This window comes from Rutilus rutilus, assembly GCF_951802725.1.
Source record: "Rutilus rutilus genome assembly, chromosome: 20".
Lineage (NCBI taxonomy): Eukaryota > Metazoa > Chordata > Actinopteri > Cypriniformes > Leuciscidae > Rutilus > Rutilus rutilus.
In genome coordinates, this window is record NC_140225.1 from 32,440,166 (window position 1) to 32,467,577 (window position 27,412).

The window sequence follows — 27,412 nt, forward strand, 5'->3', positions numbered from 1 at the left end:
ATTTTGGTGACTAAATACAATTAAATAAATGAAATGGCTTTTATTTTGAAAAGGGTGTTTTTGGTGGGCGACCGAGCGATCTCGCTGAGTGGTCTCCCGCTTCACGCGTGACTGTTGCTGCGGTCAACAGATGAGACACACACACACACACAGCACAGAGAGTCGTGAATGACTGCAAAACACGTCAAGACGCTCCGCTATATCTGTTCTCATCTGTATCTGTTGACATTTGCTTCCTCAGAGCTCGTTTGATATCGGATCATCCAGGCTGAAGCGGGAGAGAGACACAGAGAGAGACAGAGAGAGAGAGAGCAGTAAAGGAGGAGGAGGAGGCCACTCCTTTGATAAACTGTGCGGATTAAAAAGCTCTCTTCATGCAGCTGTGTTATATTTACATCCAGCAGATGTGTGTGTGTTCATAAATCACTAGAGCTGTGTGTGTGCGCGTGGATCTTCCTGGACAGCTCGCGTTTATTATTATCCTCGTGTCGGATCTTCAGAGACGAAATAATGTAATGTAACCTGGTAACACGAATGCAGGTAAGACACCGCGTTCTCTTCCTCACCGACACAATGTACCATGGAATTATTTTAAGTACCATCCAAATACTTATTAATAATCGTTCAGTGCGTCTACATAACAAAGTATCATGCCATCAGACACATCACTGCACCATCCCAGCCAACACATCCTATGTCCTAACGTTCCCATTAAGTTATTCAAACGTTTTTTCCTGAAAGTTCTCTGAACGTTCGAAACGTTCTGAGGTTTTTGTTGTGCGAACGTTAAAGGAACATTCCATTTGTTCTTTCTGCAAACATTATGGGAACGTTAAGTTACTCCTAAAGGTTCTGAAACATTTAAAAAAAAAAACATTTGATCAACTGAAACATTTCAGGAAACACGTTTTGCTTCGAACGACGTATAAATGATCATGCTAACGTTTTGAAAACATCATTAAAGACCAAATAACATTGAACAAACGTTCTATTAACGTTACCTAAAGAATGTTTTGCTCATAACTTTTAGCTAAAAGTTCTGAGAACGTTCCACCACAGTGTCCTTGTTACATGTACTTACTATAGTAATAACAGTACACTATGCATAATCACAAGCAGCCAAACCTAACCCTATGTACAGTTAGTTTGTTGTTAATTAATATTACTCATTAATATCTCATAGGGATTTGTTTTGCACTACTAAAAATATGGGGGATCCTTGCAATTCTTGTGATTTGGAGTAGTAGAATCTTATACCATGTTAAATGAATATGGTAAAAACATGGTGATGGATACAAATGGTGATACATATGAGCCGTTTCCTCCAATATTTTTGCCACTTTTTGTTTGCATAATAAGTAAAGTACAGTATAGATCTCTAACTGCAACAAATCCTGTAAGACGTTTTCGATGTGTGTAATTGGACCACTAACAGCTGCTTTAAACAGGCATATGGATCTCTTGAAGTTTAGGTGCTCATAGAGTGTCATACATTTATATTTTAGGGTTCAGCGTGTTTTTCCACCTGCCATATACATCCACGCCGAGTGATTGAGAGCAACACACACACACACACACACACACACACACTTCCAGTCCTTCAGAAACACCTGTAGAAATAACACTGATTCATCTCTCGTCTCTAAAGTCTCTTTTCATCTCTAAAAGCCGAACCAAACGAAAGGAAGAAATCTAATCTTGTCTGTCAAAATGCATTTAAAACACATTTATAAAATAGTTGTTTAGGATCTGTAAATGTATATTGGTAACACTTTACAATAACTTAATATATGAACTAACAATGCACAATACATTTGTTACAGTATTTTGTCAATCATTGTTAACGTTAGTTAATAAAAATCCAGCTGTTCATTGTTTGCTCATGTTAGTTCACAGTGCATTAATGCTAACAGGATTTTAATAAAGTATTAGTAAATGTTGAAGTTAACATTAATAAATGCTGCATATGTGCATAGGTTCATTATTAGCTCATTTTAACTAATGAACCTTATTGTAAAGTGTTACCAATGTATTGTATTAGAAATCCAACTAAATGTAAAACAGTACATATAACAAAAAGAACATAAATATATACAGATATAGATTTGTAGGTTTTGCGAGTGTGTTTGATGGGAGAATGTCCCGTGGAGACGAGGTCTGGTGTGAGACTCACGGATGTGGTTATTGTTGTGTCAGGTTAGCTGGTGTATTTAGTTACTCAGGAGAAACGCGGGAGGCCTTGCTAGCGTAACGTAATATGTAAGCGGTCGCGTCACTGCTATCTTTACAGCATTCAAGACTCGAGACTCCTGCTGTAGTAGACACAACTATTGTGTGTGTGTCCCAAGTCTCCTACACTGATACAAATGTGGTGAAGTAAATACTAGAGAAAAAAACTAGTAATTTACATGAAAAAGTTCGTTTAGGCGAAAATTTTAAAGTCATTATAGAAGTAAATTCTATATTCACTCAAAAAAAAAGCTGTTGAACGAACTTGATTAAATGAAGGAAAAGTTTTCCACGAAAATTAATCACATTTTTCCAACATAATCTAATTTGTTTGCAATAATTTATTGTAATCTTGTTGCATGAACATAAATTCATTTAAAGTTTTGTCAGGTTGACTACATTTAATTTGTGCCCTGCCTAAAATCGCCAACATTATAATTTTAGCTAATTTGACTCTACAGTTATTTCCAATGATAGAAGCTATTAGTGTTCAATAATTTAACCCTCAGACGGTCTTCGTTTCGGAGTCACATCCTGGGCCTTCCCGGTCAGAAGTGACCGGAGGCCTAAAAATGAAACTTCCTCCATCCCAGTAAAACCAATGCAATTTATTTTTGTTCTATAATATTTATTCTTTTTAATTTTGTATTTTGAGATCATTTTATTGGATTTATTAATATTTATGCAATATTTATGGTCTATTTTTGCCATTGAAATTAACAAAAAATTTTATATAAATATATGTATTTTTTTATTTTTTATTTATGCAGTATTTTAGTTTAATATAGAGTCTAGGCCTTCAAAAAAATGTTTGAAGCTGATTAGCACCATCTGGTGAGAGTATGGAGAGAAAGCGTAGAAGCATGGTGTAACCACTAGATGGCATCTACAGTTCTCTATGGAGAGGCATGTGAATTCCCCAGCTGTTTATGGACACATTTACTTTTTTTTTGACAGAATTTGTAACAAAAAATGAAATTCATTCAATTATAACACTTTATGTAAAATAATATAAATTTTTTTTTTCTTTTTTTTTCTCAATTTCCCATTCATTTCCTATGGGGGTCATTTTTGACCGAAGACCACAAGTGTGACTATTTTTTTTACGACCACTTAGCATGCTCGAATCATGACCTCAATTTTTTTGTGTGTGCACATACCTAATGCCATAAAAGTCACCAAGTTTCGTAACATTCCGATGAAGCTGTGATTTTTAAAAATTCAAAACAGATTTTTTGTAATCAAAATGTATTGGTGTTTGTGTATAAAAGTGTGTGTGTATGTGTGTGTGGGTGGGTGTGTCTTTTTTGTACTCTTGATGTTGTAGAGAGTGTCACCCCTTTACAGCGGTGTACTTTTTTTTAGGATTGAGGCCGATTTGTAGATTGTACACACAAAAATTCGGAGAATTTTGTTTTTTTATGGCAATTTCCCATTTATTTCCTATGGGTCGGTCATTTTTGACCGAAAGACCAAAATCGTCACTATTTTTTTTACGACCAGTAGCATGCTCGGATCATGACCTCAATTTTTTTTTTTTGTATTCACATACCTAATGCCATAAGTCACCAAGTTTCATAACATTCCGATGAAGCTGTGATTTTTAGAAATTCAAAACAGAAAATGTTTCGGTCAGAAATGACCGAGGACCGTCTGAGTGTTAAACCACTTTCACAGAGTATTATTGAATATTATTTATGCAGGTCTGCAAAAGAGGTTTAATGCATAGTGTATCTGAGCGCCCACAGCCCTAAGCTAAACACAGTCGCCACTCTTCTGCGTAATGGTCACCACACAATTCAAAAACATTACAGAAAGTCCTCTAAGTTTCTAACATAACTGAATATTAAACACTAACATTAACTAACAACATCTTTCCATTTACAGGAAAACACATAAAATAACACTTTAATCCCTAAATTTACCCTCCTAATGCAGTCCCTTGCAAAGCATGCTGGGAACTACAGATCCACTGCCCAGTTAGTTGTCAACAAAAATGATTCATGTAGTTTTCAAACAAATTAATTGAGTTTAAAATATTAGGTTGATTGAACACAATTAAATTAAGTTGTGACAAAATATTAAACAATCGTGTTACTTTAGCTTATTTTAATTCATTCAATTTAAGAAGAGTACTCAATTCAAGCATGTAGAAAGTAAAAAGTAAATATCAACCTAATAAAATTAAGTAAAATTACTCAACTTTTCTGATACTGGTGTTCCCATCATGCACTGGGCCTTGAATAATTAATGAGGTTGATTTTTCACTGTTTTCCAGTTGTGTTTATCATTGCTTTTGTTGTCAGGATTATTAACTTGCCATTTTGTGACATTTGGAGTTAATTTTCTACTCAAAACGACATTCAAACACAAAAACGATCCATCAAATGTTACCGTCATTGTGTATTGTCTACCCAGTATTGAGGTCTCTGCGTTCACATGATGTGTGACTCCTTATATGTAGAATATCTATTGTATTAACGACTTAGATGTTTCTAAGTAAAGCATATACTTTAAAAGTGTGGTTTAAATCAATGTTATATTGTACGAGTTAAATGCATTGCAAAGGAAACTTCAACTAAATGGATATTACTCAACCTTTTACTCGCCAAGTCAAAATTACTTAGTTTCTTTGTTACTTTCACTTAACTTAGTTAAGTAGAGTTTACTTAATTCCATATGTGAAATTTACTTAAACAATATGCGTGCAAAAACTTGTCATAGAAAAATTAGGTAAACTTTACTTATTGTTTTTTTCAGTGTACTTATACTATGACCTAAAGTACTGTTTTTGTGAAGAAAAGTATACTTTTGAGTGTGTAGCAGAAGAGTAGTGCATCATTGGTAAAAAAAAAGAAAAAAAAAAGGATTCATTTCATAAGCAGAGAGGAATTTTATTTATTGATTTATTTAGGTTTTGGGGTGAAATATGACTAGACATGATTTTGACAGGTTTCATAAGATTTAACGACTATAATCAATGAAAACTGGCTGTTTTCCTGGCCTTGAATCTACAGAAAGGTAAAAATTATTGTTGTCACGATACTGGAATTTCTCATTTTGATACAATACCTAGAAGAATATAGATATTCTACATACCATTTTTGATCCCACGTGGAAAAAGCTCCGGGATAAACTACTTAAATGCCGCTTAGTTAAATGGATCCTGTCACTGTTTAAACTGCTAATCTCAGTCTTAATTGTCTCAGTTAAATTCCCTCATTTAATTTAATATCAATTTTGTCTTCTGTCAATCATCTAGTCTCAGTTAAATTCCCTCATTTAATGCAGTTTAATTAAATGAGGGAATTTAATTTCACAATTTTGTCTTTATTGCTGAATCGAATTCATTTCCAACCTAATGAACTTTGCAACATCATCTCAGTTATTGAACTGAATCCGCACTGAAATTATGTGAGCTGAACGATGACGCTCTTGTCTTCTGTAGAGCTGCTTAGAGACATTTTTTCATAATCGATCAATTTTGGCTGAAAAAAAAAAAAAATTTTAAATTTGAGAGATTAGAAACAAAATTGACGAGGCAGTTTTCAGATTTCATTGGTGATTTCAAATGTGAAAGTGATCTCGTCTCTTCAGAAGACTTGGATTAAACAGCTCGATTCATATGGATTAATGTGTGTTACTTTTTATAGCTTAAATATATTGATTACACTTTCAATGGATGGGCAAAATATCTCAATATCATATCTATTTGGTATCAAAAATGGTATATAGAATATCTATATTCTTCTAGGTATCGTATCAAAAATGAGAAATTCCCAGTATCGTGATTCGTGACAACAATAATTTCTACCTTTCTGTAGATTCAAGGCCTGGAAAACAGCCAGTTTTCATTGATTATAGTCGTTAAATCTTATGGAAACCTGTCAAAATCATGTCTAGTCATATTTCACCCCAAAGCCAAAATAAATAAATAAAATTCATCTTTGCTTATGAAATGAATCCTATTTTTTTTTTTTATTATTCTCGTGATAATTAAGTACATGTTCCCACAAATTCTTATGCCCTTAAAACTAAAATATACCGGTAACATTTTACAATAAGGTTCATTAGTTTACATTAGTTCATGTACATGAGCTAACCATGAGCAATACATTTGTTACAGTATTCATTAATCTTTGTTAATGTTAGTTAATAAAAATACAGCTGTTCATTGTTTGCTCATGTTAGTTCACAGTGCATTAACTAATGTTAACAAGATTTTAATAAAGTATTAGTAAATGTTGCAATTAACATTAGCAAAGATTAGTTAATGCTGTATAAGTGCAGTTCATTGTTAGACTAGTTGATGCTAGCTAATCTTGTAAATGCCCAGTGTGAACGCAGCCTTAATGTGTGTGATTGTGACTGATCTGTCGATTGCTGTCCTGACACAGGCTAGAGTTGAGCAGATCCCACAGCAGAAGCTCTAAAGCGAAGCCAATCCCACACTGATCCAGCCATGCTGGAGGAGGACATGGAAGTGGCCATCAAGGTGGTGGTGGTGGGCAACGGAGCGGTCGGCAAGTCCAGCATGATTCAGCGATACTGCAAGGGCATCTTCACCAAGGACTACAAGAAGACCATCGGGGTCGACTTTCTGGAGAGACAGATAATGTAAGCGACGCGTGCTTTAGTTTTACGCTTCAGTCGGGTTGCTTTGAAATGCTTTCATGAGTTCTCACGCACAGCTTTTGGGTGCTGTGTTTGAACTAGGGCTGTGCAATTAAAGCAACACTATGTAGCTTTTCAACCTTCATAATATATTTCCAAGACCCTTGTGATGGTACATCGACTTACAATAGGTTGAATGACACGTCTGCCATAGCCTGACGGGGTCTGTATCGCTTTTACTGGCACTACGTAACTTCGGGGTTTGGGTAGTAACCCGAGCACAAAAAGAACTACAAAATTCGACTGCTTTACGGCATACGTCACTTCCCCCACCACTTCCTCAAATGTGGACGTGAGAGGCCAACCAGCGTTTGTTTTCCGGCTTTCGTGCATATGTTTTTGTCATGGCCAAAGCAGCAACGGACAAAAAAAAAGTCAGAGGTAAGCCTATGTCTAAACGGCGTGTACAAGTTTGGTACATGATTAGACGGACAAAATTATCTTTTAGGCTAAGTAGCCTAATGACTGCAGGCTGATAGTCAAGTTTGTTTATTTATTTTTCTGGTGAAAGTGTCTTGCCTCAGGCTGTAATGCAAAGCGATTTTTCAACTTTGCAGATTAATCTATGGTAGCTTGATATTACAATATTGACGACATATGGCTATTACCTACCACACAAACATTGAATTGAATTAGCATTCTGTAAAACAGTAGCCAATAGGCTACTATAATGACGCTGGCTTGTAAACGTGAGCTACGCGACCTTTTGGTGTTTGAAAAAAATAAAACCCATGAAATTATATTCATATGACATGCTGAAATATATGCCACTGTACCTGGGATGAAGACATTTCACACGCAACGCAGGCAGTCTGCCCAAGACGTGAGAACTCCTTCTGCAGAGTTTGGGAGTATCAACAAATGCACGTGTATCCCCTGGTGTAACCATGACAGATTTTACGACCGCAGTAGAAGACAATACTGTTTCCCAACTGTAGGGGGACCCCGAGAGCAAAAGCTACTTGGTGTTGCTTTAATTGGATTTCGATTTCGATGTTGGCTCCCAACTAGGGCTGTCACTTTACGTTCGGAAATCGATTGCACAATCGATCGGACCAACACACACAAGTTTCGAAAACGAAAATAGGGAATCGATTTTAACGGTCTTTTCTCGGAGCGATACACCCGCAGCGAACGCGCGTCACACAGCATCTGACAAACACACATTACAGCAGATTATACTTCTGCATAATGTCTCTTTTTACTACAAACATGTGAATTCTGCCGGTATTCAGACAGTCTCATGCATACAGAGACAGATTCGAGCTACGGTCTACAGTCGCCTACGTAGGCGAAATTTGTTTGACATTTCTAACCGTAAACTCAGCCATGTTGAAGCCTGCAGTGATGTTGTTCATTGATGTTATGGCAGTCCACTCTGCTTATTGTTTTTCGAGAATGTTGCACTCCTGTTTAGTGGTCGACCGATATTGGTTTTTTGATGGCCAATGCCGATATCTTAGAGAGCAGGGTGGCCGATGGCCAATATAAAGCCGATATTTTTATATATACAGTACCAGTCAAAAGTTTGGAAACATTACTATTTTTAATGTTTTTGAAAGAAGTCTCTTATGCTCATCAAGCCTGCAGTAAAAAAAAACAAAAAAAAACAGTAATATTATGAAATATTATTACAATTTAAAATAATGGTTCTCTTTTTTAATATGCTTTAAAATGTAATTTATTTTTGTGATGCAAAGCTGAATTTTCATCAGCAAGTACACCAGTCTTTGGTGTCTTATGATCCTTCAGAAATCATTCTAATATGATGATTTGATACTCAGTTATTATCAATGATGGAAACAGTTGTGCTGTTTAATATATTTTTTTGGAATACTTTTTTCAGGATTCATTGATGAGTAAAACGTTAACAGCATTTATTCATAAAAACAGCATTTATTCAAAATAAAAACATTTCTAACAATATAAATCGTTACCATCACCTTTTATCAATTTAACGCATCCTTGTTGAATTAAAGTACTAATTTCTTAAAAAAAAAAAATAGTTATTGTTCCCAAACTTTTGAACGGTAGTGTATATTGTTACAAAAGATTTCTATTCTAAATAAATACAGTTCTTTTTAACTTTTTATTCATCAAATAATCCTGAAAAAAATATCTCAGGTTAAAAAAAAAATATTAAGCAGCACAACTGTTTCCAACATTGATCATAAATCAGCATATTAGAATGATTTCTGAAGGATCATAAGACACCAAAGACTGGAGTACTTGCTGATGAAAATTCAGCTTTGCATCACAAAAATAAATTACATTTTAAAGTATATTAAAAAAGAGAACCATTATTTTAAATTGTAATAATATTTCATAATATTACTGTTTATTTTTTTTATTTTTTTTTTATTTTTTTATTTTTTTAACTGCAGGCTTGATGAGCATAAGAGACTTCTTTCAAAAACATTAAAAATAGTAACTTTTCCAAACTTTTGACTGGTACTGTATTTATTTTAATCAATATTTAATAAATTATAAATAAATTATAAAACAAATCTTTAAAATAAACATGAAAAAAAAAATATATATATTAGTAGTTGTATTATTATGCTTTATTATATTATTATTTATACCTTTATTATTTTATTACATTTATACAATTATACCTAGCTCTGCTGGCCATTGAGAGGACACTGGTCAAGTCACTGGAAAAGACGCCTCCTTAATAAAGTGTGTTTGTGCCATTTTCTGCCATTTGTCTTTAGTAGGATTGGAAGCAGCTCTAGAGGTAGCCTATTGGTATTGACACTCAATAATGTTATTGCTGAACAGTATTTTAACACTTAATGTTGTTGTATTCACACTACACTGGTGTTGGTGTAAAATTAAAAGTATTACTCAATAACACTGTAATTTAACACTAACACTAGTGTGGTGTAAAAACAACAATGTTAAGTGTTGAATAGTGCTAACTTTTAACAATATACAGTGTTGAATTAACAGAAAATTAGTGTTAAAAAATTAACACTTTCAAAAGTGTAAATGTAACACTGTGTAGTGTGGACACATATAGACACTTTGCTGGTGTTAAATTTGACACTGTAGGTGTTGATTTAACACTGGGGATTTTGCTGTGTAGTTGGTACGACAGGGTCACAGAGCATTTTCTTGAAAAGGAAGGTAGAATTTACGTATAAATAAATGGACAATTTTTATGATGTCGGCCGAAAATGAGCAGACCAGCAGCCGCCGCTGATATACAGTGAGGGAGGCAGTCGTGTGCATTTCATCCGCTGGAATGTAAAAACTCAGCGAGTGAAGGTGAGGAGAAACCTGTAAGTGTCAGGCGAAGCACAGTGTCAGACTGTGTTACATGGCTCGGCTGTTGTTATTGTGACATTTTGAGTTTTGACATTTTAACCCCATACTCACACACTATAAAGCTGATTTTGCACCGATGTAAGACTCATCATTCCTTTGTTATGAATAATCTGATAATTTCGTTTGCAGCCATTACATTCTGAATAAGTATTTTATTGTCTCTGATTTTCCAGATTATCCATTAATAGGCATTGTTATATAAACCAGTTTGAGTTAATCCATCTCAAGTGGGCCATTGTAGTTTAAGCACATAATAAAATAGGCTTTCCTCCTGAATTCTTCTAGCCGTAGCTCTGCAACCAGTGCAATCTGAAAACCAGTTTTACAGCATATTGTAAAACTGCACTTTTTTCACACTTTCTCGCTTAAATCCAGGGCAGAGTAGCACGTTTTTTTTATTAACACTTTTTGTTATACTGGTTGAAACTCTCTTCACATCCTGAGGAGTCAATAATACAAGTGGTCTAAATATTGAAAAATGTCAGATGTTGGTAAAAACTGACATTGCGATATTTAGTTTTTCTGCAATCTTTATTGCGATATGGAAAAAAAATTCACCAGATTACTTGAAAAGCTCTATTTGGAAAGAATGAATCATTCAGTGATTGGGGGGATTTTGTAGGGGAGAGAATCTGCGTAGAAAATAATAAACAAAACAAAACAAATTACAAGCATAGATAAATACAGTAGAACAAAGATGCAAATTAAATAAACTGTATTCGGGTACATAAATTGAGTAATCAACTGTAAAATAACACTGCATAGTCTTCACTGTATAATTTAAATATAATTCATCTTTGTTACAGCTACAAAAGTGAGTTACTCTTTGTATTTTGTTGTTTGATTAACATTAATGACACAGACGGCAGCAGGAATATTAGGCTGCTGTCACTTTAAGAGCGAATGCCCTGATCCAATATAATGATGCGCATCCATTTTCCTTCTCAATTGTTTGTTCACGTAAGCCATAAGTGGCTGTTTACGAGGATTGCTCCCCATTTTAGCATAATTTTGCATGTATGTACTTTTTTTTCTCACAGTTTGAGTTTGGTAACACTTTAGTTTAGGGTCCAATTCTCACTATTAACTAGTTGTTTATTAGCTTGCATATTACTAGGATATTGGCTGTTTATTAGTTACTCATAAAGCACATATTAATGCCTTATTCTGCATGATCATATTCTACATCCCTTAATCCACCAAATACATAAACTTAACAACTACCTTATTAACTATTAATAAGCAGTCATTAGGAGTTTACTGAGGCAGAAGTCATAGTTAATATTGAGAATTGGACTCTAATCTAATCTTAAGTGTGACTGTGAGTTTATATCTCGTAATTCTGACTTTTTGCAGAATTATATTTCGTATACATATTTAATACATATATAATATATATATATATATGTATGTGTGTATAGCAAACAATAAAAACCTGAATCCATGGCAATTCCAGCCTTTTATTGGCGGATTCCCCTGGAATTTCCCTGGGGATTCCCCTGTCTCAGGGTGGGCTTCGCACTGATTGGTTCGCAGAGTTACGCCGCTCTGCCATTGGTTCGTGCAGTTCCCACTGACCAGCCAATAGCGTGCGAGTAAGCCTCAGCACTGTATGGCAGTATTTTGGATTTAAAGCGGTTTACCGCGGGAATTTCTTGCTTTTCAACCGCGTTAAGAAAAAATCCATACCGTCCCAGCCCTACCGTTGAGTTATATCTCGCAATTCTGACTGTTTTCTCGCAGTTCTGATTTTAGACTATATCTCGTAATTCTTCAGACTTCATATTTCACAATTGCAAGTTTATGTCTTGTAATTCTGACTTAAAGGGATAGTTCACTTTGAAATAAAATTTTGGTATGTTTTAGCTTACCTCAAGGGCATCCAAGATGTAGGTGTCTTTGTTTCCGCAGTAGTTTCAATTTTGATATTTTTTTGGTCAAACCGTTCTTGTCTGTCAGTCATATAATGCAGGTCTATGGTCACCACCTCAAAGAGCATGCACAGAGTCCAAATTAAAACAATTCCCCATCGTCCAAATTAAACAATTCTCCATCGTAAGTACACATTGATATATACACTAGATGTCGCCTTGGCTACGGCATTCGTTCAATGAACTACCGTCGCCAAGGCGACATCTAGTGTATATATCTATGCACCAGTCTGCGTACACGTCAGATCAGATCACTTGGACGTGGTTGTGTACAAAAGGTAAAAACGATACAAATACTGTTCGTTTTCTCACACAAACCGCTCGTTTCGTGTCTTAAGCCATCAATGTGTACTTATGATGGGGAATTGTTTCATTTGGACGATGGGGAATTGTTTTAATTTGGACTCTGTGCATGCTCTTTGAGGTGGTGACCATAGACCTGCATTATATGACTGACAGACAAGAACGGTTTGACCTAAAAATATCAAAATTGAATCTACTGCGAAAAAAAAGACACCTACATCTTGGATGCCCTTGAGGTAAGCTAAAACATACCAAAATTTTATTTCAAAGTGAACTATCCCTTTAAAAAAAAAAGGGAAACAAGCGTCCATTATAATCACTCAAAAGAAATGAAGAAAATCAAAAATGGTCAAGCAACCTTTACATTTTTTTGAACCCCATTTGACATACTCTGTTACTATGATATTGAATTTTCATACTGAGATATATTTTGCCAGTACTGCCCATCTGTGTTTCATATGCATATAGTATATACTACAGTATGTTCAGTATTGCACTCATACGTACTGTAAACGCCTCTCAAACAGCCTGAAGTGGGTCACATAACTGCCAGTAAACATGGCTCAGGCTTGACCCGAGAGAGATGATTTAACACTTCTGGACAAGCACGTTTCCTGTTTCCATTTAAATATTTAAATATGGGAAATGACAAATAACACGCGGTGACGCTCAGGCAAACCCTTGGGAAAAGAAGGTCCTCTTGCCTTTTGTTCGCAGTGACGACACAAACGTGTAGTTCCTGAATCTCAGGCTCTTTCCAGCTATTATAACGTGAGATGTGACATAGGCAGGGAACGCCAGAGAAAATCTGTGTGGTTTACTGGCTGCACACGTAAAGCGAAACGAGGAACAAATGAGGTGTCAGTGGCTTCGTCGGTTTCAAAGCTTAGTCAATCTGAGAGCGAAAGCAGGGACCAGTTGCATAAACATAGCCGCTAACTTGAAGGGTTATTTCACCCAAAAATTCTGTCAGTAATTACTCTTCCCTCATGTTGCTCAACCCCGTAAGACTTTCGTTCATCTTCAGAACACAAATGAAGATATTTCTGATTAAATCTGAGAGCTGTCTCACTCCTCCATAGGCTTCTCTGTTATTGAAACTTGCCGGCGCAGAAAGTTAGTAAAGTAGTCTAAACGTAGGCTCACTATTGGCCAGCATCACACACATGACCAGCGTCGGCCAATAGTGAGCCTCCGTTCTGACGTACAACCCAGAAGCGCTGCGCTGTTACACTACGTGAACTCACTCAGAGAAACACAGAAGAAAATGAATATTTTTGTGTGTTTTTGGGCACTTAAAGTATTCTTCTCGCTTGATAAACTGAAGGTTGAGCCACTGGAGTCACTTGGACTATTTTAAACATTGTCTTTACTAACTTTCTGGGCCGGCAGGTTTCACTAACAGAGAAGCCTATGGAGGAGTGAGACAGCTCTCAGATTTAATCAGAAATATCTTCATTTGTGTTCTGAAGATGAACGAAAGTCTTACGGGGTTGAACAACATGAGGGAGAGGAATTACTGACAGAGTTTTCATTTTTGGGTGAAAATGATCCCATGATCTACTCCCCCTTAAGCCATTCTAGCTGTATATGACTTTCTTCTTTTAGCCAAACACAATCAGAGTTATATTAAAAAATATGCTGCCTCATCCAATTTTTCTAATGGGACTGAATGGTACCTTAGAAGCCCCCCAAAAATGCATCCATCCATCATAAAAGTAATTCATACGACTCCAGTTTTTGTAAGAAAATTATCAATTTTTATGCCATTACCCGAAGCCAGTGATTATGGGTTATAAAGTTATGAATATGGATATTTTTCTCACAAAACGCATCGTTTCGCTTCAGAAGGCCTTTAATAATAATAATAATGGATTACTTATTTAATTACTTAATTTATATATGTGCTTTTTTGGGCTTCAGAATCTCAGGTACCATTCACTCCCATTATAAAAACAGGATATTTTTTAATATAACTCTGATTGTGTTTGGCTGAAAGAAGAAACTCATATACACCTAGGATGGCTTGAACAAACCCTTTAAGAATAGTCTTAAGAATTAGTCCAACAAAGCAGTTCATTAGGGCTAATCAGTCTCACTTCTTGGATTCAAATTAGACCAATCTTTCTTTTTATGTAACTGACTTAAAGTTATGACTAGTCTAAGCAGTTTATAACCCAATTATTTGACGTAACTGTTGCGTTTTAAAGGCTTTTTCAACAGTCTTATTGCACTCTTAAAAATAAAGGTTCTTTTAGTGACAATGAATAATCTTTAACATCTATTCCACAAAGGTTCTTTATATTTAGGGGTGTAACGATACCCTCATGTCATGATTCGATACATATCACGATATTGAACTCACAATACGATATTATTGCGATTCTCCAAGACATAGGCTATGTGACCCTGGATCACAAAACCTGTCACGTCACACGGGTATGTTTGTGGATATAGCCGACAGTACACTGAATGGGTCAAAATTATCGATTTTTCTTTTATGCCAAAAATCATTAGGATATTAAGTAAAGATCATGTTCCATGAAGATATTTAGTAAATTTCCAACCGTAAATATATAAAACATTTATTTCTGTGAGTGAATGCAGCACAATCGCCAACATAAATGTTAAACCCTCAGATTCCAGATTTTCAATAGTTGTATCTCGGCCAAATATTGTCTATTGCCTATCCTAACAAACCATACATCAGTGGAAAGCTTATTTATTCAATTTTCAGAGGATGTATAAATCTCAGTTAAAAAAAAAAAGAAAAAAAAAAGACCCATGTCACTGGTTTTGTGGTCCAGAGTCACATATGATAACAAAAAAATGTACTACTGATAAAAATGCTAAATTTGGTATTACATTGTGTGTGTAAATGAATAGGCTTGGACTCGGTGCTGGAAACCCAAAGCACAGGACAATAGAGACACCAGAATAAACATATTCATAATTCTGAAGCTGAAAACACAGAATATATTTTAGATGAATATGCTAGTTTCACTGACTAGATATAATTAAAATAATGTAGGCCACTTTTTACTGGTAACATGAGATATTTGCCATTATCAGGACCCACAAATATTCCCCCATTGCATTATTATACATTATATTAAACATATATAGTAGTTTTAATGTAGTACTGACACTAAGACTCTTCTCACACCCTACAGTAATTTTTATTTTGGGTGAACTATACACAATACATATAGTCACTATCCTCGATACATATTATTGCATTTTTGTATTGCGATATATTGTTACACCTCTATTTATATTAGAACAAAATGGTTCTTTGCTAATAACTGTTCACCGAAAGGTTCTTTTGGGAGTTTTTCTATGGCATCGCTGTGAAAACCCATTTTAAACCCTATTTTTAAGAGTGTAGCTATTAGACCTGTGCATATATGAATTTTGAGGTTGTTTGCATGTGTTCCAGAGTGAACGACGAGGACGTGAGATTGATGTTGTGGGACACGGCAGGACAGGAGGAGTTTGACGCCATCACCAAGGCCTATTACAGAGGTTTGTTTGTGTGTGTGTGTGTGTGTGTGTGTGTGTGTGTGTGTGTGTGTGTGTGTGTGTGTGTGTGTGTGTGTGTGTGTGTGTGAGACGTGTAGTGCTGCACGATATTGAAGAAAAATGTGATATGTGATACTGATAACTCATTAAATAATGCGATATTCGATATGCGATACGATAATGCTTAAAGTGTGTAAAATAAACTTAAATTATCTTTCAAATATATTTAAAATTAAATATGTTTCACATTCTTTTTGTGACTAGAAAACATCCCTACAGCTTCTGAAAGTGAACATCAGTGTTTTACTGTAGTATAAGAAGTGTTATTTTAACATCAGTGTAAACCACGGGGTTCAGGGTTCAGGTTATCCTACATTAGGGTTATTAAACAACAGAAACTGAATAATCAAATGTGAAAATAAAACACTGCTTAGTTTTCACTGTATGAATTAAATATATCCTGATTCTTATTAAAGCTACAGAAGTTATTCAGCCGAGAGCGAGTGATTTTCTCTCTGTCTTTTGTTCACGACCGCAGTTATTGCAAGCCGTTGCGATATGCATATCACGATATATACATTTGCGATATTTCGATAATTCCGATATATTGTGCAGCCCTAGTGACGTGTGATCGGTCCCGCAGGAGCTCAGGCGTGTGTGCTGGTGTTCTCCACCACCGACAGAGACTCGTTCGAGGCCATCGGCAGCTGGAGGGAGAAGGTGGAGATGGAGGTGGGCGACATTCCCACGGTCCTGGTGCAGAACAAGATCGATCTGCTGGACGACACGGTGATCAAGAAGTAAGAGTCAGTGATGCTCTGTAAAGGTGCACTGTGTCATTTTTAGCCGCATCTAGTGGTGAGGTTGCGAATTGCACCCAACGAAAGTTACGGTGGCCAACAGGAAGTGATGTCGTCGTCTGAGACAGCAGAGAGTAGCCAGTTAAAGGGGTGGTTGATTATGATTTCACTTTCTAACTTTAGTTAGTGTGTAATGTTGCTGTTTGAGCATAAACAACATCTGCAAAGTTACGGCGCTCAAAGTTCAAAGCAAAGGGAGATATTTTTTAAAGAAATCGCTTTTTAAGGACTACAACAAACGGCTGGTAGAGACTACACCACATTCATCCCGGGTTAGTGACATCATTAACCCTAGAATTTACATAAACCCCGCCCCCTCAACACGATTTATAGATTATCATGGGATTCAGGACAGAATATGCTAATCAATGAGCTTTTGTTCGCCAATTTCTGCTCATATGTTAAATATATAATATGGGATGTTTTGTCAAAAATAAAGTAGGTATATTGAATTATCAACTAAGATGTTATTATAGTGTTTGTTCCAATACTCAAACTAATGAATCCTTAACTTTGAAATACGTATGATAAAATGTATGTTTTTTACAAAGAAAGATTACACTTGAAATTGTAATTGTTGTAATTGTAACCTTTAAAAAAAAAAAGTGGGTGACTATGACTAGAAGTCAATGACTAGAAGACAACTACACATAAGCTACATAAATTCATCAACTAACCATTCTGTTGTCTGCATGTTGTCACTTCTTGAGTCTCTCCATCTTTGTCCGACTCCAGTTTGAAAATAAAAGGCTAAAAGTTTTTGAAATTCTCAGTGTATGTGTGTGTGAGGTAAAAGGACACAAGCTGTTGTAGCTCCGCCCCCTGTGCCGGGAGCAGCAGCTCATTTGCATTTAAAGGGACAGACGCAAAAACGGTACGTTTTTTTCTCACCCTCAAAAAGTGACAATTTTAACATGCTATATAAAAATATCTGTGTGGTATTTTGAGCTTAAACTTCACACACACTCTGAGACTTATTTTACATCTTATGAAAAGGGCATTATATCACCTCTTTATGTTATTGCGAATATTATTGTTACTTGTTCATCATTGTGTCAGTGTTTTATTCGCTGACTTTAGCTCGCTTCTCAGCACGAAGAACAACATAGTGACGAAACGCATTTGTCCGTTCAGGGCCACCGTAGAAACGTGTCGATGTAAGGAGACACGCGGTGTGTGTAGATAGCAATGGCTCATTCTAAGGTAATAAAAACATAACGGTTCATTAAGATCTTTATACACCACTGAAAACAGATCCCCCTAAATATTACACAATGCACCTTTAACGCTCTGGTACTCTTCGCGTGGCGGTCAAAAATGACATAATTATTTTTTTATTTCAATGAAAGGAATGTACTATATTTAAGTTTGAGTTTGTTTTTTTATTTAATATTTTGTATTTTTAGGGGATTTTATGGTTTTACATTATATTTACGCAGTATTTATAATCCATTTATTCACGTTTTGAGCATAGACCTGAAAATTAAATTTCCAAGTTAAATTGTCATAAATCTTGAATGCATTAAAGCACAGACTTAAGTTTGATCTCTGTTTAAAGTCGACACTTGGCAAATTATTGCTGAAGTTAAAAAAGTTTAAAAAAGAACTTAAAAAAAGTTACATAATTTTATGTTAATTGTTATGAAAAATACTATTTTACATTTTTATATGAAATCTATATTTTCAAAAACACGTCATAGTCTAAAACTGCAAGAAAATCAAAGCCATTAATCTAAACAAGTTGTGTTCCAAATTTGAGCTTGATATCTCAAAAAATGAGCTTTCAGTGAGATTGTGTTTGGCCGCAGTACCAAACGCTTCCACTAGAGGAAATTTGTCTCCCATTCATTTCCAGTGCGCTCATTTTAGACTGTGAACAATTATACAATTATCCATTTAACCTTTTCGAATCATGTCCAGGATATGTTTGTGTGTTCACACAGCAAGTGCCAAAACCTTTACCAAGTTTCGTACCATTCCGATGAAGAAAAATAAAATAAATAAAAATGACCGAAGAGCACCAGAGGCTTTCTCTAGCTTTCCAGGGATTGATGTGTGTGTGTGTGTGTGTGTGTGTGTGTGTGTGTGTGTGTGTGTGTGTGTGTGTGTGTGTGTGTGTGTTGTTGCTTCAGTGAAGAGGCCGAAGGTCTTGCTAAGAGGCTGAAGCTGAGATTCTATCGCACATCAGTGAAGGAAGATCTCAACGTCAATGAAGGTGAGTGACAAAGCTTTTCCGCTCACAAAACTGATTATGCTTTATTATAAAATAACACCATTTATTTGTTGTAGTTTTTAAGTATCTAGCTGACAAATATCTGCATCGACTCAAGCAACAGTCAGCGGAGGAGAGCGAGGTTGTTCACACATCCAGCAATAAAATAGGTAAGACTGAACTTTTGTGTGACATTACTTTATATACGGTACTGTTCAAATTTAGCGTTCTCTATTTTTTTTAATTTATTTTTTTAAAGAAATTAATAATTGTATTAATTTATGAAATGTTTCTTTTTCAAATAAATGTTGTTCTTCATCAAATAAATACATCCTTGGTGAGCAGAAGATATATATACAGTGAGGAAAATAAGTATTTGAACACCCTGCTATTTTGCAAGTTCTCCCACTTAGAAATCATGGAGTGGTCTGAAATTGTCATCGTAGGTGCATGTCCACTGTGAGAGACATAATCTAAAAAAAAAAATCCAGAAATCACAATGTATGATTTTGTAACTATTTATTTGTATGATACAGCTGCAAATAAGTATTTGAACACCTGAGAAAACCAATGTTAATATTTGGTACAGTAGCCTTTGTTTGCAATTACAGAGGTCAAACGTTTCCTGTAGTTTTTCACCAGGTTTGCACACACTGCAGGAGGGATTTTGGCCCACTCCTCCACACAGATCTTCTCTAGATCAGTCAGGTTTCTGGGCTGTCGCTGAGAAACACGGAGTTTGAGCTCCCTCCAAAGATTCTCTATTGGGTTTAGGTCTGGAGACTGGCTAGGCCACGCCAGAACCTTGATATGCTTCTTACAGAGCCACTCCTTGGTTATCCTGGCTGTGTGCTTCGGGTCACTGTCATGTTGGAAGACCCAGCCTCGACCCATCTTCAATGCTCTAACTGAGGGAAGGAGGTTGTTCCCCAAAATCTCGCAATACATGGCCCCGGTCATCCTCTCCTTAATACAGTGCAGTCGCCCTGTCCCATGTGCAGAAAAACACCCCCAAAGCATGATGCTACCACCCCATGCTTCACAGTAGGGATGGTGTTCTTGGGATGGTACTCATCATTCTTCTTCCTCCAAACACGTTTAGTGGAATTATGACCAAAAAGTTCTATTTTGGTCTCATCTGACCACATGACTTTCTCCCATGACTCCTCTGGATCATCCAAATGGTCATTGGCAAACTTAAGACGGGCCTTGACATGTGCTGGTTTAAGCAGGGGAACCTTCCGTGCCATGCATGATTTCAAACCATGACGTCTTAGTGTATTACCAACAGTAACCTTGGAAACGGTGGTCCCAGCTCTTTTCAGGTCATTGACCAGCTCCTCCCGTGTAGTTCTGGGCTGATTTCTCACCTTTCTTAGGATCATTGAGACCCCACGAGGTGAGATCTTGCATGGAGCCCCAGTCCGAGGGAGATTGACAGTCATGTTTAGCTTCTTCCATTTTCTAATGATTGCTCCAACAGTGGACCTTTTTTCACCAAGCTGCTTGGCAATTTCCCCGTAGCCCTTTCCAGCCTTGTGGAGGTGTACAATTTTGTCTCTAGTGTCTTTGGACAGCTCTTTGGTCTTGGCCATGTTAGTAGTTGGATTCTTACTGATTGTATGGGGTGGACAGGTGCTTATGCAGCTAACGACCTCAAACAGGTGCATCTAATTTAGGATAATAAATGGAGTGGAGGTGGACATTTTAAAGGCAGACTAACAGGTCTTTGAGGGTCAGAATTCTAGCTGATAGACAGGTGTTCAAATACTTATTTGCAGCTGTATCATACAAATAAATAGTTAAAAAATCATATATTGTGATTTCTGGATTTTTTTTTTTTTTAGATTAAGTCTCTCACAGTGGACATGCACCTACGATGACAATTTCAGACCCCTCCATGATTTCCAAGTGGGAGAACTTGCAAAATAGCAGGGTGTTCAAATACTTATTTTCCTCACTGTATATACACACTACCGGTCAAAAGTTTTAGATCGGTAAGATTTTTTATGTTTTTAAAAGAAGTCTCTTCTGCTCACCAAGGCTGCATTTATTTGATAAAAAAATAAAAAATAAAACTGTATTAATGTGAAATATTATGACAATTTAAAATGACTGTTTTCTATTTTAATATATTTTAAACTGTAATTTATTCCTGTGATTTGTTTATTCCACAAATCAGTATAATATGATGATTTGATGGTCAAAAAACATTAATTATTATTATCAGTGTTGAAAACAGTTGTGTACAATTTTTTTTTTCAAAATTCTTTGATGAATAGAAAGTTCAAAAGAACAGCATTTATTTAAAATAGAATATTTTCTAACATTATAAATGTCTTTACTGTCACTTTTGATCAGTTTAACTCCTCCTTGATGAATAAAAGTATTGATTTATTTTATTTATTTCCCCCAAAAATAAAATTAAAATTCTTACTGACCCCAAACTTTTGAACGGTAGTGTTTAATGTTACAAAAGCTTTAGATTTCAGATAAATGCTGTTATTTTGAACTTTCTATTCATCATAGCATCATGAAATAAAAATGTAAAAAACTGTTTTCAACATTGATAATAATCATAAATGTTTCTTGAGCATCAAATCATCATATTAGAATGATTTCTGAAGGATCATGTGACACTGAAGACTGGAGTAATGATGCTGAAAATTTAGCTTTGATCACAGGAATAAATTACACTTTACTATATATTCACATAGAAAAACAGCTGATTTACATTGGAATAATATTTCACAATATTACTGTTTTTGTTTGTATTTTTAATCAAATGAATGCAGCCTTGGTGGGCAGAAGAGACTTCTTTTAAAAACATTAAAAATCTTACCGATCTAAAACTTTTGACCGGTAGTGTGTATATATATATATAATTGTATAATTAATTATTTATTTATTTATTTATTTTATGACTAGGGTCAAAACTAACCAACTAAACCTTGACACCTACTTTCATTAATATAGGTTTTATTTTATTATGATTATTTTGTGCATATTTAAACGACAGTGCCTTGCTCTTCTTTTTCCCAGGTGTTTTTAACACTTCCGGCGGCACTCATCCGAACCAGAACACCAGCGATCTGAACGGACGCGACGTCATCAACCTGCGACCAAACAAGCAGCGGACGAAGAAAACGAAAAACCCGTTCGGCGGCTGCAGACTTCTGTAGAGCGGCTCGTGATTGGCTGCAGGACAGAAACCCATCGCGTTCTGTGTTTCATACGTCACGGACTCCTGTGGATGAGTGTGAGCCTTCTTCAAACACTCGTTTTTACATCACATGCCGAACTTCTGCGCCAGTAGCAGCATCAATCAGAATCACAGAGGGAATATGACACACAATATGCTCTACTGGCGCAGAAGTGACTCGAGCGTGTCCTAGAAGTCAAACCCTCAGTAAATATGAGGTCTGTTAAGATATTTTTGTACGCGTATTAAAATCTTTCGGACACTGCCCCGTCCACAATGATTGTGGCTCAAAATTGAAATGAAAAGCGAATCTATTTTCTCACAGATGTGCATTATTTGATGTGGTACACACACACAGCAGGGTAATATTCAGATGTTCTCTAATGAGATTAATTACAGAAGAAACACACCATTTGTGCATTTGGACTGTTCATCGTTTGTGCAATATGTGCGTATGGATGGAGATGCATCGTTTGCAATCTTCCCTTAAAAGTAATGTTCATTTGTTTCTTATATGAACAGTGTCATGAGGTTCAACCCATATGTTCTTATAGGTATTTTTGTATGAAAAATGTAGTAAAGTAACGACTTACTTAAATCCATGACATTTAACAGTGCCAAAATGTTTCTACTTGTACGAAATGTAAATAGCGTTAGTAAATGGTTGAACGAGTCAGATTTATAGATATTATTTCAAATGAAATCAACATCCTTGATATGCATCAATATGCTCTTCTGAGACTCTGTCATATTCTAACTCAATACCAAATGCAAGAGATGGAATTATACAAACATTCTTTTGGAATCATTTTTATTATTATTCATTTGCTGACAGCTGGCAATGCTTCAGACATTAAAGCATCCGACATCACACACTTACTGCTAGGGCTGGGCGATATAGCTACTGAAAATATATATGTTGATATTATTAAGCCTCTATGGAGATATTCCACATTCATCGTAATATATATGCATTTACTTTGAAGTGGCATAAAACTGTTTTTCTGTTCAATCAGTTATTTTGACCAAAAAGCCATTTATGCATCAGAATGTTCACACTAACCTGCAGTAAAAATCTGTTTTTAAATTAAATGAACACAATTGCAATTGTATTATAGCTTATTTTTAATCATTTTCATTCATATGCACCAATGTAACAAAAACTAAACATCAATATTTGTTTACATATATTGTTGTACTATTTTTTTTTTTTACTAAATCATTTTAATCCTTAAATATGCAGGAACATATTACACTAAACAAACTAGAACTCAAATAATTAAACACAGTTTCTTGTATTTCTCCAGAGTAGGGATGTGCACGAGGACTCGAACGTCACAGCGACCATCATGAAAACCATGATTGCCGTGAAAATATAATGTTTATCTTTTTTTCTGATTGGTTATTGGAGCATTTTGGGCGGTTCCTGATTGGTCCAAAGACTGCAGACCAGAGAAGTGAAGTGTGAGATCTGCCCTTGACAACATGATGAGGAAACACTACAGACTGTTGTTTAGTGTAGCCTGTGTGTCAGCGTGTCCACAGCGGGAGTCACACACTCAGACTAGCACAGGAACGTTCACGGTAAAGTTAAGTGCACGGTAAAGTTCACGTTAAAGTTAAGTGCACGGTAAAGTCAAGTCCACGGTAACGTTCACGATAAAGTAAAGTTCACGGTAAAGTAAAGTGCACGGTAAAGTTCACGGTAAAGTAAAGTCCACGGTAAAGTAAAGTGCACAGTAAAGTTCACGGTAAAGTAAAGTCCACGGTAACGTTCACGATAAAGTAAAGTGCACGGTAAAGTAAAGTGCACGGTAAAGTTCAGTTCACGGTAAAGTTCAGTTCACGATAAAGTAAAGTGCACGGTAAAGTAAAGTGCACGGTAAAGTTCAGTTCACGATAAAGTAAAGTGCACGGTAAAGTAAAGTGCACGGTAAAGTTCAGTTCACGGTAAAGTAAAGTGCACGGTAAAGTTCAGTTCACGGTAAAGTAAAGTGAACGGTAAAGTTCAGTTCACGGTAAAGTAAAGTGCACGGTAAAGTTCAGTTCACGGTAAAGTAAAGTGCACGGTAAAGTTCAGATTCACGGTAAAGTAAAGTGCACGGTAAAGTTCAGTTCACGGTAAAGTAAAGTGCACGGTAAAGTTCAGATTCACGGTAAAGTAAAGTGAACGGTAAAGTTCAGTTCACGGTAAAGTAAAGTGCACGGTAAAGTTCAGTTCACGGTAAAGTAAAGTGCACGGTAAAGTTCAGATTCACGGTAAAGTAAAGTGAACGGTAACGTTCACGGTAAAGTTCAGTTCACGGTAAAGTAAAGTGCACAGTAACGTTCACGGTAAAGTAAAGTGCATGGTCAAGTTCACGGTAAAGTTCAGTTCACGGTAAAGTAAAGTGCACGGTAACGTTCACGGTAAAGTAAAGTGCACGGTAAAGTTCACTGTAAAGTTCAGTTCACGGTAAAGTAAAGTGCACGGTAAAGTTCACGGTAAAGTAAAGTGTACAGTAACGTTCACGGTAAAGTTCAGTTCACGGTAAAGTAAAGTGCACGGTAACGTTCACGGTAAAGTAAAGTGCACGTTAACATTCACAGTAAAGTAAAGTCCACGGTAACGTTCACGGTAAAGTGCACGGTAACGTTCACGGTAAAGTTCAGTTCACGGTAAAGTAAAGTGTACAGTAACGTTCACGGTAAAGTAAAGTGCACGGTAACGTTCACGGTAAAGTTCAGTCCACGGTAAAGTTCAGTTCACGGTAAAGTAAAGTGCACGGCAACGTTCACGGTAAAGTCAAGTCCATGGTAACGTTCACGGTAAAGTAAAGTGCATGGTAACGTTTGCGGTAAAGTAAAGTGCACGGTAAAGTTCATGTGCTCATCCGCGTGCTTTCTTGCAGATGTAAGTTGTGATGGTACTTCTATGTTGTGTATGTCTGAGTAATCTCATAAGATGCGTTTGTTTGGTCAGAGCTCTTCAGTTTAGCGGTGTTCATTCACTCTTCAGTGACATTAATGATTGAGTTATCATATTCTTATAGAGTTTCTTTTTCAAAAACATTGATGCATAATTAATAACAAAAATTCATTTATTTCGTTTTGCCGAGATATCCAGTACTTGAGAAAAAAAAAAAAAAGACAAAAGTATTGCTTTTGTTTTCAATTTTACGGTTTATATATCTCATTAAAATAACCTGTGAAATATATAAAGGTTTACCTTGAGCTCAGTGACCTCTTCCTCGCTCACTAATGTTGACCAGTGGACTTTACTGTGCCGCTTTAAGCTTGACGTCGACGAGTCGTGATCATGCAGGATAAGAAATCTCTGCCGTTCACGTTTACTCTCCGTTTGCATCAGTTAAAGGCGTCCTCGAGAGCGCTCCTCTAGATATGTCTGATCACCATCTGGATGCTGACAGTGATCGGGTGAATGCACATTTTAAACACCTTATTGTACACATACGTTTTAGCATATATTTCTTAGTAACTAAAACCCACAGCTTCACTATTAGAGAGACTCTGCCAGACAGAATCAATCATTCTCTCACTAATGCATTCATATTAATGTAATCTTTACTGTACTACTTTATCTGTATCTGATTTAGATCGAGCAGAAAGAGAAATATAACGACCCAAAATAATCTGTAATGCAGGAGCAATAGCCTTGTGTTCAGATGCCATCGCTGTGCGAGTCTCAGCTCGAGGCTCAGGCTTATGCCTTCATTAATGACGTCATCAGCAACGAGTCAACGACGACTTCAATCACGAAGTGTAAATGCCGTTAATTCTGGATTACAGTGATCATTCATTATATCGCCCAGCCCTTCTCACTCATGATATCGCTTATTCACGAAACTGCCTCTACGTCTGTCATTTACCGGAATCCATATTCTTCGTTATTAAAGTAAATGCACATATTTTAAGTGAGTGTCAACATCCTCCCAGAACCACGAGATTTACAGTAAACGTATAAAACTCACTTTAAAGTTTCTAGAATACGGCTATCCAGATTAGCACTGATTCCTCGTGTTTAATCCTGGGCTAAACTGCACTGATACAGTATTCAGGCTTTAGATATGTACAGGAGACCATTCCAGAAGTTTATTATGTTTCATGTTAAGTGAAACTATAATTCATATTTCTAGAGGATCCATGACTAAAACTAGCCTCCCAAAAGCCTTAATAACCACTAAAGCCATTCACACGCACACGAGTGACCACAACACACCATTGGAGAAGAAGCGTTTAGTGCACAAGTGTTGAATGGATGTTAGCGAAATTTATGTGCTGAATGTTTTACTTAATTTGGGTCCATCAATCAAGCCAACATTCCCGCTTATGCTTTAAACGTGAGTGAATCACTGGATCAGTTTCCCACAGGATTCCTCCTCTGTTCCCTCGTTCCATGTGGCTTAACATTTGATTGATTGTATTTATTCATGAAACGCATGTCTTGCATTTATGTCTGAATGTGGAAACATGGTACTCAGCCTTCATGTTTACAGCTGATCATTACTGACGTTCATATGACGACACTACAGTGGACTAAAGGCACTTTATTTCTCTGATGTAATTCCTGATCATGTTATTAATAGGTCATCTTAAATATTCAATATTCGTTTTTTTTTCTAATATGAAAACTGCTTTGGAAATAATGTTTTCTCTCCTGTTTTAGTCTTCTTTACACTGATGTATTCATGACTTTCCAGTGGATGTTAAGAGTATGCCAGCACCCATCGTCACTCCTGCAGTTTCAGTGCTAGTTTTCAGTGTGATCTAAAGCTCAGCTGGGATCATTCCCGGACTGATCCCGGGCTTTACCCGCTGTGCCACACGACTCCACGCGTGATCCTTCGCTCCGTTCTGTTTCTGGGTTGTTGGGTGGTTGTTAAAAATGGACAAAATAAAGAATCTATTGTAGTCCTTGGACTTCATTGTACTTTTTTGTGTGTCTGTGAGAACCTTATACAGTGAGGAAAATAAGTATTTGAACACCCTGCTATTTTGCAAGTTCTCCCACTTGGAAATCATGGAGGGGTCTGAAATTGTCATCGTAGGTGCATGTCCACTGTGAGAGACTTAATCTAAAAAAAAAAAAATCCAGAAATCACAATATATGATTTTTTAACTATTTATTTGTATGATACAGCTGCAA

General features: G+C 36.2%; 1 protein-coding gene across 2 annotated transcripts; it reads left to right on the top strand.

Moving 5' to 3' along the window:
* On the top strand, window positions 1-27,180 carry rab23 (RAB23, member RAS oncogene family). Of its 2 annotated transcripts, XR_014625581.1 has the most exons (8): window positions 1-540; window positions 6,627-6,846; window positions 15,910-15,995; window positions 16,636-16,792; window positions 18,985-19,067; window positions 19,142-19,234; window positions 22,107-24,449; window positions 24,519-27,180. XR_014625581.1 is itself a non-coding variant. In XM_084391447.1 (7 exons), exons 2-7 carry the CDS (start codon window positions 6,692-6,694, stop codon window positions 22,244-22,246), a joined length of 714 nt encoding a protein of 237 aa, XP_084247573.1. In that variant the 5' UTR covers window positions 1-540; window positions 6,627-6,691; the 3' UTR covers window positions 22,247-27,180. The 2 variants fall into 2 exon arrangements, 1 of the variants encoding a protein (XP_084247573.1); XM_084391447.1 differs by having other exon boundaries at window positions 22,107-27,180.
* The last annotated feature ends 232 nt before the right edge of the window (window positions 27,181-27,412 follow it).

Bases quoted from the DNA above. Each gene is read 5' to 3' on its own strand.
- rab23 (XM_084391447.1), top strand. From the start codon at position 6,692: ATGCTGGAGGAGGACATGGAAGTGGCCATCAAGGTGGTGGTGGTGGGC. The intron at 15,996-16,635 runs GTTTGTTTGTGT...TCGGTCCCGCAG, and splicing joins CACCAAGGCCTATTACAGAG to GAGCTCAGGCGTGTGTGCTG. The intron at 16,793-18,984 runs GTAAGAGTCAGT...TTGTTGCTTCAG, and splicing joins GACGACACGGTGATCAAGAA to TGAAGAGGCCGAAGGTCTTG.